Raw genomic sequence first — 13587 nt, forward strand, 5'->3', positions numbered from 1 at the left:
TGATTTAAAACTTCAAAAGTCATGGTTGACCAAAATTCCCCAAAAGTCAATGGTGATCTTGTACAGTTGACTTTTTCAGACGAATCGCGTTTCTGGAGATTTCAAATGAAACAGGCTATCCTCACCATATGAATGGTATGAATGGATCATATTGAGGCTTTAGAGGATATTGAGCCATGGTTTGAGTTGTAGCATCATTTCCTGATTAAAAAGTCAGTTGTTCAGTGAATTAGGTCAAAAACCCTAATTGTCGACCAGATGAAATTGATGACTGTAGGTCTTGAATTGAGATGTAACTTCCATTGTATGTTGTCATAGGGATTATTTGAGGATGATTGAAACCTTTGATTGACTTCCTGGGGATTTTTAGGGTTTCCCAAATGTGATCCCTGATTTCAGTCCCTGATAGTTCAAAACCCTGATCTGAGGATTTGTCTGATCAATCTTGGTGTAGGAGATGTTATGAGCCAATGGATTAGGTCAAAATGATGCACTTGAGGTCTTGATATCATGTCCCAAGCCATTAGGTCAAATTCTGAGCAAAAGTCAAGAGTATGCTATCTTCAGTCAAAACCCTAATTCAGTCGATTCAGAGCCTTTGAGCTTGTTGAAATGAATCTCTGAGGAACAAATGTTGATTGTTGATGAAGATGAATCATTTGAAATGAAGGGAGAACAAAACCCTAATTGATTATTACTTGTACTGATGAGTGATTTCCTGATTAAATCCTGCTGAGTCACAAGTAGCAAACACAAGCTATGCAATTTGTTAGAGATGCAAATGATGCATATGCAGATGATATGAGGTGGTATCTTAGGTCAAAAATTGGGGTATGACAAAGACGAATCCGGTGTCTCTATTGATATTACCAAGTACCGAGGTATGATTGGTTCACTTTTGTATTTGACGGCAATCCGTCCTAACATAATGTTTAGTGTTTGTTTGTGTGCTCGCTTTCAAGCAAACCCGAAGAAATCTCATCTCATGGCGGTAAAAAGGATTATGAAGTATCTGAAGGGAACAACGAACGTCGGATTATGGTATCCAAAAGGTAGTGTATGTAATTTACTTGGTTATTCTGACGTGGACTATGCAGGTTACAAAACTGATCGCAGAAGCACTAGTGGAACATGTCACGTCTTAGGAAATGCTTTACTCTCATGGTCATGCAAGAAACAAGCTTGTGTCGCTCTTAGTACCGCTGAAGCAGAATATATTGCAGCCGGCAGTTGTTGCGCTCAAATCCTATGGTTAAAACAACAACTTAGAGACTACGGCGTAAATCTTGGATGTATTCCCCTTAAGTGTGACAATACAAGCGCGATTAATATTACAAAGAATCCTGTCATGCACTCAAGAACCAAACATATTGACATTCGACATCACTTCCTTCGTGATCATGTTCTTAAAGGTGTCGTCGAAGTTACATTTGTTGACACACATAGTCAACTAGCAGATATTTTTACAAAGCCGCTTGCCAAAGAACCATTCTTCAAAATTCAAAGAGAACTCGGTATTTTGGATGAACATGACATTTGACAAGCTCTATTAACTCATCATCAAATCAAATTCTTCATTTAAGGTGCATTCTATCCATTTCTTTTACTTTAAATATTTCACAATTTAATTTTGCGAAGGTCCTTTATGTGTTAAAAATAGGAATCTATCTACAAATGATATTTGATATATGCTCTATAATAGTTTTTGTGTTTAGGCCCTGTTATATTACTTCACTTTTATTGTTTTTTTATTTATTTTTCACTCAGTGTAACCGGTTATTGTTTTACTTGTAAACGGTTACAAATTCGCGTTTTGGCCTTCCTGCAACTCTGTTTGTCTCTATTTCGTGAGCGTAACCGGTTACGCCCCTATACGTAACAGGTTACACTGTTCAGGTTCTGTTTTTTAATTTCTTTAAATGCTTTATTTGTATTATGTTTTTCTTTATTTTGGTCAAATGATTCATTGCATCCACCTACCTCCATTCATTCCTCTTATAACTCATTCTTATCATTGACCATCCACTTAAATCCCTCCACTTAGAAACAAAATCTCATTAAAAAATCAAATCTCCTATATATTACAAAACCCAAATAAGCACTTCCTCAAAAATCACTTATTTAGTACCAACACACCCAAATACGAAAATACCTTCTCTAAACCCTAACTTCACAAAGCTTCATCCATGGCATCATCCAAGAGAGGAACCTCCAGCTCCTAAAGATCTCTCTCTAAAACAACAAAGGTTGCACGCAAAGTTCCGACAGCGTCCTCTTATTGAGCCAAAATATGGTAATCTCTTAACCTTTAAACCTCCAAGTTTTCAATTTCCAAAACTTCTTCAATATCAGGGGCTTGCTGACCTTGTAGTTGATTCCGGTCCATTTTACCCGGACGCGGTAAAAGAATTTTATGCTCATTTTCATATTGAACCTGGTTGTATCCTAACATTTAAGGTTCATGACACTACGCTTAGGTTGACATTAAAAGAATTAGGAACCATTCTAGATGTTTCTTCTGTCGGGGAAAGAATTTTACCGAGTTATACGCCAAATTCTCCGGCTTTTGAAAATTATGCCAAAATGGATTATTTTTTCAATATCGCTCTCATATCTCAGGAAGAGTTCTATGCTCGACGTGCTCAGTACGCTTCATCCCAAAGATTAATCCTACCTAGCAGACAACTTTCTGTCAGTGACTGTATGCTTCACTATTTTCTTGCATACGTTCTTGTTCCAAAAAGTTCCAATCAATCTCAAATTGGTGACACTGAGATGCAACTGCTGTTCGCAATCAAAAACCGTATCAAGGTGAATTGGGCATATGTCTTTCTTTATCATATGGATTATCAAAGGAAAATCACCTCTAGCCTTCCTTATGCTCGTCTCATTTCAAGGATTTTGGAATCTTGCAACAAGCGTAACGGCAGAGAACCTGTCAAACCTATGGGTAGGAAACATGTGATAACATCCAACATTTGTGAAAAGAATATGGGAATCTTCTGAAATAGTGATGGCCTTTACAAACACCTTGACGAAGCCACACATCCACCTACAAACCCAACTCCACCTCTAAACCCAACTCCACCTCCAACCGAAGGTTACACTAATGAGTTCCTCTACAACCATATGGTGGCAATGGAAACTCGCTTTAACACACGCCTTGACAATATTCGTGATGACTTTCTTGCCGCCCTCTCCAATGCCAACTATAATGAAGAGGAAGACGGTGAAGACGGAGGAGATGAGGAGATGCTTGATGATGACTAGAATGTTTGATCTATATTTGCTTTATCTATGTTAATTCTTAGTTCTTAGTTTAAGTCTTTAGCTTTCCATGCTTTTATGTTCAATGTTATTCCTATGTTGATTGCATTTTGCTACTTTTAGACAATATTGTTGGTTTGCTTGTAATGTTTAAAAGCACCTATTGCTTTGTCGTTTGAATGGTAATCATTTATGTCTTGGTAACCCTTTATGTTTGTATGATTTACAATTGGTAAAAATTTCACTTTTCTTTTTCCCCGTCCTTTTTTATGTTAACAAAGGGGGAGAAGAAAATACATATATATATATATATGCTGCTTGTATCTTGCTTGTTAAGCAGCTCTCTATAAAAATACTTGATCAAAACTAACTCCATGAGTCAAGGAAAATATTGAAAAAGGGGGAGTAAGCATTATAGGGTGAGCATGCACTTAAGTCATCTCAAGCAAGCTAAGAACATCATCAAAACTCATGGTTGTCATTATCAAAAAGGGGGAGAATGTGAAGACAAGCTTCCTCAATTTCATGTTTTGATGATATCAACACTTATGCATAAGCATCAAGAAAGGATGAGAAAAATATTCAAAGAGCATTCAATCCAAGTCTAAATATAGCATCAAGTTTCTTAAAACAACATTTGAAGACATTTGGAGTTAAGGTATAAACATGTTATCATCTTGATAAAATAGTGCTCAAAATCCATACATTATTGCATAAGGTCTCTAAGTCCTTTCCCTAAAAGATCTTAGCACTGTAGAAGCCTTAACAAATAAATTTTTGTTTTTTCCTTCAGTGTAACCGATTACGGTTATATGCTTAACCGGTTACGGTCACGCAGCCAGACTTCCTTTTGCTTCTGGAATTCCTTTTTCTTCCAGCGTAACCGGTTACGGTTCTTGGTGTAACCGGTTACAAAAATGCATTTATTAAATTTTCTTTTATAACGGTACAGCATAACCAGTTACGACCATTCTCGTAACCCGTTACGGCTGAAATAATAGCATTTGTTCATTCATTTTTAGTGCATACAAATCAGATTTTATTCCACTCAAACATTGCACCTTTTCATTGAATCTTACTCTTTCCTAGGGGTGTTAAGGCATTATATATACCCTCACTTTCAGATCTCATAATTACCTCTTCCATTTGCAATTATATACACTTACTCTCTCAAATTTCACACCAAGTGCTCTTTGATATTCAAACTTTCATATTGATTTTTTCTGCATTAGTATTCCATGCAAGTCCAGAAAAATTCATATCATTGATCATAAACATTGAGCATTATACTATCATTGATAATTGCTTGCTTGGAAGGAAAGATATTTCTTATAGATAGATACTATATTCATATATTTTCTTACTTAAACAAATATTTATTGTTGACTTGTCATTCAAGATTGTTGGAGACAAGGGTTGCTTGATTAAAGAGAGGATTGTTCTCTTAATCATTTGGTTTGATCAAGGAGAGGATTGTTCTCTTGATCATTTGTTAGTCAATCACAAGAGGATTGTTCTTGTGGATTGCATAGGCTTTTGTAAGTTGCTTACACTAGTAAAATCTCTTTCGTGTTTGAAAGGGGGCTGGAGTACTCTCGGACTGTGAGGGGAACCAGGATATATCGTCGTGTCAATTATTTTTCTGCTTTTTACCCTTTTCATAACTTCACCATAAACTAGAAAATTATCCACATATTACCAAATAAAACTAATAAATTTTAAGAACCTAATTCACCCTCCTTTTAGGCGCACTTCATACTTACAATAAAACTGCAAAAGAAGGATAGTATGATCTTCAGTTTTAACACTAGCATGATAGAAGATCATAAGGATATTGAAACCATTTAAACATAATGATAGCACAGAGATTATAATAAGGTTTTGATCTAGGTTGATTTGTTGAAAGCACATGCTTTAAACGAATTCCCTGATGTCATAACCGATGTTATAACATCTTATACCATATCAATAAACCAGTGTAGAAAATAGATAACACAAAGAATTGTTAACCTAGTTCGGTTCAACCAACCTACTATGGGGGCTACCAAGCCAAAGATAAATCCAGTATGATAGTATCAATTCAAAGCTAAACTCCCCCGTTTACAACTTCTCACTTAATCACTACCCAAGTTAGATTTTTATCTAAGACTCACCTAGATATGAGGCCCCCCTCAAATCCCTTCAATCATGACCAATGATAACAAACAGACGACAATAAGAATAGAATGAAGTCACACTTTAAACACACCTTGATCTTGCTTACAAGCTTCGATCAAGAGACACATATCACTCACCTCTTACGTACAGGTTTAGAGTGAGAACAATACTTCTCTTCCTTACAGGTTTAGAGAAGAACATGGTAGCCATCCCACAATTTGGGTGATCTACCTTAACAAACCCTAATATTTACATCTTTTCAATACTCGGCTTGCTCAATAAACTAGGTTACAAAGCCTCCTATTTATAACCTATTCCCAACAGGACTTGGGCCTTCAATTACAGCTTTATTTGCTGTTACAAATCAGCAGAAAACTTCTGCTAAAAGAAAGGTCTTTAAGTCATAAGTTTCCTAAATTGTCTCCATAATTAGAAACTACATAATCTTCAATATTCTGACTTGATTCTCTTGACCTTTAAAACTGCGCCACATATGATTGTATAATATTCCATAGAATATTATGCATCTGTTAATTACATCTGGAATCTCCATCTTTTAGCTTAGCAGGCGTGATGTCATGAGTTTCTGCATATGACATCTCATAAGACGTGTTGTCACAGAACATGTCTTAACATTCCATATAACTTCTTGCTGTTGTACCTGTTTTGTACATGTTTATCTAAAATTAGAATTTCACAAATTAAATTTGGTCAAACAACAAATACTTTAACCAACAAATTATTATCATTTTATTTTGAGTTAAATATGTCAGGGGTCCCTATAAATATGGCAATATTCAATTTTAGTCCCTACAAAAAAAATTCTTTAAACAATGGTCCTCGCAAAATTTTTCATCCCTATTTTTGATCATTTCCGTTAGATTCCACTAACAGAGGCTTACGTGTCACGTCACGTCACGTCAATTAAAATTAACACTAAAAAAAAATAGACTGCGGAAGTTTTAGACCCCTTTAAATAACTTTAAAAACAATAAATTTTCAGCACCCAACAACTCCTTAAAAAAAGTTTCCACCATGATCCTCTGATTCGCAGTGAGAACACAACGCTTCCCGCATGACGAAAACACGTGCCAGCTCTCGGGGTGAAGATCAGCTGAATAGAATTTAGGAAGAACAGCTCTAGTTACTGATTCTTTGCCATTGATGCGAAATCGAGAACCTAAATTCCGGCTGATTCGGAGATAAAGTACTAGAGAAAAGCAGTAATCAGAGCAACTAACAGATACATTAGAGCTGTGATTAGGCAAACCTTGTTTTCAAGTTGTGATTAGGCAGGATTAACAGAATAATACTTTAATAGTAGAAATTAGGAATATGCAATCAAGTTTTAATAGATGCATTAGAATTGAGAAAGATATGATACGATGTAAACAGATGGTAACAAATAGAGGAAGTGAACAAGAGCGTAATGGTGATATAAATCCCAAAAGGTTCTTATCATTATCATATACATGTCAAATATCAAATATGCTTACATACTTTCATCACTATCCACATGTTATGTACTTGATTGTAGCATATATCATTTTCTTTGAAAATTCAGATCATGAAATAATTTATGTTACTAATATTGTCCTTCGCTTAAGTTGTAGTAAATGAAACAAAAAAGTTGGTAAAAATGGAAAACGTAACAGATTTTTAGAATGCTTGTATACCTCCTAAATTATCACCAATCACCAAAAATGAAATTATAGGCACAATAAAGTTAGTTTTAGGTGGCCCATATTGAAATTAAAAACAATATTTGAAAATTTAACTTATATAGTTATTTTTAAAAATTAATAAATAGTTGAAAATTGAAATAATTTTTATGTATTTTAATTTAAATATAACTCTATTCTATTTTTCTAATAATCAGGAATTTTTGTCAATTAAAAAAATCTCCACGCAGTCCACGAGCTATGATTTTAAAACAATAAGCAACGATAGAACGAGTAGCTCGCGTTTCTCAATTACAACATATTTTAATCCTTCCTTCCTTGTCCCATTATATGAACTGTTTGTGCCTTAGATAAGTGTAAGTCACTACTTACATAATACATATATACATTAAGAACATACACTACTAACCAACACCAAGAAAAAGAAAAATGGGGTCAGAATCAAAGCCATTGAAAATCTACATGCTCCCATTCTTCGCACAAGGACACTTAATCCCTCTCGTCAACCTAGCTCGTTTAGTAGCTTCAAAAAACCAACAAGTTACCATCATCACAACTCCCTCCAACGCTCAGCTCTTCAACAAAACAATCCAACAAGACATATCCTCCGGCTACGATATAACCATCCGCCTCATCAACTTCCCCTCCACCCAGCTCGGCCTCCCACCCGGCGTCGAAAATCTCTTCGCCGCCTCCGATAACCAAACCGCCGGCAAAATCGCCATGGCTGCTCACCTCCTTAAACCCGATATCGAAAGCTTCATGAAGCAAAATCCCCCTGATGTCTTCATCCCTGATATCATGTTCACGTGGAGTGAACAAACATCGAAAGACCTTCGAATCCCGAGACTTGTTTTTAACCCGATTTCGATATTCGATGTTTGTCTCATCGAAGCTATAAAATCTCATCCTGAAGCTTTTGCTTCTGATTCAGGACCTTATCATATCCCCGGCCTTCCTCATCCACTTACACTTCCTGTTAAACCATCACCAGGCTTCGCTAGGGTCACTGAGTCACTGGTCGAAGCAGAAAAAGGCTCGCATGGCGTTATAGTAAATAGTTTTGCCGAACTCGACGAAGGTTACACCGAATATTATGAGAATCTCACCGGACGTAGGGTTTGGCACGTAGGACCTACTTCTCTCATGGTGGAAAACCCCAAAGAGAAGAACCCAATTAGTAGTAATACTAATTCTAATGATAAACACGAGACTCTCGCATGGCTCGACACAAAGGAGATAGGTTCGGTTGTATACATTAGCTTCGGGAGTTTATGTCGATTATCGAATGAGCAACTTAAGGAGATAGGTTTCGGAATCGAATCTTCGAAGCATAGTTTTCTTTGGGTGGTGCATGGAAAAGAAGGAGAAGAGGATGATAATTGGTTACCAAAAGGTTTTGTAGAGAGAACAAAGGATGGAAATAGAGGACTATTGATCAAGGATTGGGTTCCGCAGGCGTTGATATTGGATCATCCATCAATAGGTGGATTCTTGACGCATTGCGGTTGGAATTCGACGGTGGAAGCGATAAGTTCCGGGGTACCGATGATCACGATGCCGGGGTTCGGAGATCAGTATTATAACGAGAAGTTGGTGACGGAGGTGCATTGTATTGGTGTGGAGGTTGGTGCAACGGAGTGGAGTATGTCACCTTATGATGCTAAGAAGACGGTGGTGAGTAGGGAAAGGATTGAGAAGGGTGTGAAGAGTTTGATGGATGGTGATGGTGATGGTGGAGAGATAAGAAAAAGGGCTAGAGAAATGAAGGTGAAAGCTTGGAAAGCTGTTCAAGAAGGTGGATCGTCACAAAATTGTCTTACTAAACTGGTTGATTATCTTGAAAGTGTGGTACGGTTTAAATCAGTAGAGCAAAACTAGTTTGTTTGTAGTTTTCAACTTTTCTTCAATGTTTTCTAATTAATAAGATACTTGTTATCATTAAAATAAACTTGAAATGAAACCATGGTGAATGTTGGACATCATATTATTTTTAATATTTATTTATTTTAAAATTAAATTAAAGAGTAACTAATGGATTTTGTTAGTTATTATTCTGTTATGGGACAAGAAATAGAGAGAGAATTATGGAAGTTGCAGTGGAAAGGAGCTTACAATACGGCGGAGCGGGATTGTACCTGCAAGGTTAGCATTTTGACGCTCAAGTCAGTATGTAAAAGAATAGAGAGTTTTTATATTGTGTTTGAAACTTACTACCTAAAATGGCGTCATTCCCTATATATCGAGGGGAAGAATAACAGGCTTGCTATGTTTCAAGTGTGGAATGGAGAGGATCGTTGGATGTGGCTAGCGCATAGATCTTCTGTAGTGAGGTATAGGGTAGTCCTGTGGTAAGGAGAATATTCTAGGAATATGACCGTGTAGGTGTGTGATAGGTGGTGGCTCGTTGACGGTCTAACTCGAGGTGGTCGGTTCGAGGAGAATATGGTCGGCCTAGAGCCCCAAGCACTCCCGCTTGAATAAGAAGGTAATGGTTTGGAGAATTTCACCTCATCTTCGGATCATCCCTACTTCGTGCTTCTATCGTTTGTAACTTCAAACTTCTACTCAAGGGTTATTTCCTTGGGAACTGAAGCGCTTGAGTGTTGCGTGTGAGGGATGTGATTCATGATAAGACATTTTTCTTTTCGGAACCTTAGAACATTAGCCTAAGAAGAACTAGAGTCATTTCATTTTTGACCATTCCTTTCTCCTATTTCTTAAACAGTTGTCTTTTTCCCTCTTGATACTTTGTTTCTCTGTATTTGAGAACATTAGCGTAATATGGCTAAAAAATTGCAAAACAACGTGAAAGGGAATCATACAAATCCAACATCTCCATGGGAAGGGTCCATATAATCTTCCACTATGTCGGTTTTTGCTAAGAAGGGTATCCTGGAAAAGGCTTTTCTTGAAGTGGGGTAATCCTCATATTGGGTTTCAACCATTCCTTACAGCATTTATTGTCTCTGGCAACACTTTTTAGGCAATATGTGTAAATTGTTTCCTAAAAAAAGATCAGGCAACGATTTGTGTGTGTTGCGAAGACAATTCTCGCAACACCTCGCAAATGTTCCCTAAACTACTTTTGGGGACGATTATCAAGCGTTGCTATAATTTATCTTTGGCAGTATCTGTCGCACGCTCGCGAAATGATGAACAGAGTCGCCACCAATATATTTATCCCAAAGAAGGAAAGGAATATCGGAAAACCTAGAATAAAGAAAGGATAAGAAAAGGTCTTTCGACCAGAGATAGGGTACGGGAGTCGGTTACGCAAGGGGAAGGTACTAGCACCCCTCACGCCCATCGTACTCGATGGTATCCACCTATGTTTGTTGTTATCTAAAGGGTGTGTACTATAAATCTAAAGCTTAATTACTAAGGGAATGCATGCAAATGAATGAAAAAGAAACACGGGGAAAATAAGGTTTATAAATAGTTGTGCTCGCTTAGGCCCCGCGACCTAATGCCTACGTATCCTTTTCAGGAATCAGAGCGCCGTAGTTCGGCTCTTTAGTTTTTGTTTGTTTTTGTGTTTTTTAGTTGAACAGTTACATTCGCACTCCGCTGCTCGACCTCTGGAGTCTTAAGCTGGGAATGGAGCGGAAATAACGTGTCCGATTAGGAGGAAGAATGCCCTGAAGGCAAGAGAAAGAATGCCTCGGAGGCAAGAGAGAGAAGAGATTGGTTTGTGTCTTTTATGTGTGATTCCATGATGGACGAAAACCTACTACAAGGCATCGCATCACTTCCTCACTTTGATTAGCTCTGAGCCTTTATTAGATATTTTGAAGTGTTTTTGGTTGGGTGTCTTTTAAGGGAAATTAATTTGTGACTTGAATCATGCCATAAAAAGAGTTTTTTGAATATTTAGAGAATGCACATCGAGGCCAACGCCACAATCGTTTCTCTAAATGAAATACAGTTTTTTGAATAATTAGAGAATGCACATCGAGGCCTACGCCACAATCGTTTCTCTAAATAACGGTTAAGAAATACACCGAGGCCTACGCCTCAATCATTTCTCTTCCGCTAAGTGGGAAAGAACATACATCGGGGCCTACGCCCCAATCATTTCTTTCACACTAAAAAAAGGCATTAGCATGATTCGCGTCGTCCTTTATTAATGTTTTAAAGTTGAAAAGAAAAGAGGAAAAGAACCTAATCTAATATGAACTAAAAGATGATTCTAAGTCCTAAATTGTCAAGTTAAAGTCTACCTAAATTATAGGATTTCAAAGGGAAGACTAACCTAAAAGTCATGGATTATGGGTCCTAAAATTCTAAAGGAACACACAAGTGAAACCACAATTACAAGTAAAAATTACAAGTAAACAATGGTACAAAATTAGTACACAAATTGACTAAAATAATGACTTGAAAATATAGCACCAAACATGAATGATTCAAAATATAGTGTGAAATTGAATTAAAAGATACTATTTATTTTTATGATTTTTATATGACAAAAGCAAGAAATCTAATCAAGCAAAAGAATTAAAATACAAGCCTAAACTAATATTTTTGTGATTATTTTTTATGTCAAAAATTATGTTAAAGTCTCAAAATTCATAGGAAAAAAATAGCTTTTATTCACTAAAAAGAAATGGCAAAAAAACTAATAAGAATATTAATGGAAACAGGGGGTGTAAACTGATTTTAAGGTGCTGAATAGCAAAGGCGCTGGGCCTAGGATGTTGGCCCAGCAAGATCTTTTTTGTTACAGATTATCCCTAGCCAAAAATGGCAGTGACGGGCCACAGGGGGGTTGATGAAGCAATTCGGCCCAGATTATGGTTTTTTGTTTGAGTTTTCAGGTTACCAAAAAAGATGTTATGGGCTCAGAGATGTGTACATGATGATTCGGGCCCAAGGTGATTTGTTTGATCCATTTTATTTTCTTAATCAGAATAATAATTAGAAAAAAAAACAATTAAATGGATAAAAAAGAAAATAGAAGGGAATTAGGGTTACGAGTTATGTCGCTTCAAATTCTGAAAAGCTTTTCTCCCTTTTCTCTTTCACGAGCGGCGGCCCTCTCTTCTTCTTCTCCGATCGATATCCCAAGCAAAGCTCCGAACACCGCCGCTAATCTTCGCCGATGAGAACAACGTCCCTATCTCGGCCTCTCTTCGTCTCTCAACGACCTCTTCTCGCTTCGATGTTGCAATTGACGGAGATGTTGACTAATGAAGGATGCGATGAAGATACCTCAGATTGAAGATGTGAGGAGTTTCTGAATTGGATATTGTTCTTCGCACAATTGCAGATTGATGATGCTGATGATTTCCTCGAAGCTTATGGTGGATTGAAGATGAAAGAAGGAATTGATTTTTTCTGAGGAAATTGAAGACGTTGGACGTCGGTTTTGTGTCTCCAAACGGAACGACTCCAAGAAGCTTCAAGGTATGCCTCTGTATCTATGATTTCTTCGGCTTCAACTCTTTCTTCCTGTTGTATGAATCTTGTGCAAAATGAAAAGTTTGATTCTGTTTTGAATTTCTCTGCGGGATCGATTGAAGTTATGCGAATTGAAGATTAAGAGACAAAATTGAGAATTGAGAATGGTGGAGAGAAGAGATGAGAATGAAGATGAGAACCGAGTGAAGAGGATGAAGGTGGTGATTTGTGGTTAGTGAAGAAATGGTTGATGAATGATGAAAGTGGAGTCTGAAAGATGATGGGTGAATGTGAAGAAGTGATTTTTTTGCAGAGTGGTGAAGATGATGAAGATTTGTTGAAGGATTGAAGGTGAGGTCTCCTTGATTTTCTGTTAATTCTGTTTCTGCTATAGGTTAGAATTCTGTTGAGAATTGGTTATAGGCTTTAGAAGTTGTTATGAATTGGTTAGGATTGGTTAGAGAAATCAGTTAGGTATAGTTTGAATTCTGTCAGTGAGGGTTTTAGGTTAGTTGGAATCTGTTATGAGGTTAGAATTCTGTTGGGAAATGTTAGAATTTGTAACTGCCTTTTGAGAGTTATTTGTGGTTAAGTTATGAACATGGCTGCTGGTTTCTTCTTATTTATGCAGGGTGGATTTTCTGGTTTTTCATTGATGGGTTTGGATTGAATGTATGGGGCTGAACCGGTTTTGTTGAATGTTTTGCAGGATGCTGTTAGCAACAGGCCAAGTGCAAGATCCTTAGCAGTTACTTGTCAAGTGCTTCTGTTTTTCTCATCTGAAATTATGCCGTAGTATCAAATGGACCCGGTTTGAATGTTGACTGTGTGCAGGCAGTGATGGCTTTATGTGGGACTGGAGTAGTCGGAACAGGATGCTCAAGGATCGTTTCGTTGAAGCAAGAATGTCATATGAATCAAGCCCGCTCAAGTGGTTGCATAGGGACCAAAGTGTAGAACAAGTGCCGAACTGTTTTCCTTTTTGCTATTTATTTGAAACTTGGACATTTTGTAATGAATTTTGATAAATGATTTGTACTTTTGTAACACCTTCTTTCTTGTAAACTTGGACAAATAC

General features: G+C 37.0%; 1 protein-coding gene across 1 annotated transcript; it reads left to right on the top strand.

Moving 5' to 3' along the window:
• Positions 1 to 7490: 7490 nt before the first annotated feature.
• LOC131641503 (probable UDP-glucosyl transferase 73B6) lies at positions 7491 to 9057 on the top strand. The gene has a single exon (XM_058911805.1). It carries the CDS (start codon positions 7536 to 7538, stop codon positions 8985 to 8987), a length of 1452 nt encoding a protein of 483 aa, XP_058767788.1. The 5' UTR covers positions 7491 to 7535; the 3' UTR covers positions 8988 to 9057.
• The last annotated feature ends 4530 nt before the right edge of the window (positions 9058 to 13587 follow it).

This window comes from Vicia villosa, unplaced genomic scaffold (genome assembly GCF_029867415.1).
Source record: "Vicia villosa cultivar HV-30 ecotype Madison, WI unplaced genomic scaffold, Vvil1.0 ctg.003790F_1_1, whole genome shotgun sequence".
Classification (NCBI taxonomy): Eukaryota; Viridiplantae; Streptophyta; class Magnoliopsida; order Fabales; family Fabaceae; genus Vicia; species Vicia villosa.

What these genes read in the sequence shown, in the direction of transcription:
- LOC131641503 (XM_058911805.1), top strand. Translation starts at nt 7,536, where the DNA reads ATGGGGTCAGAATCAAAGCCATTGAAAATCTACATGCTCCCATTCTTC.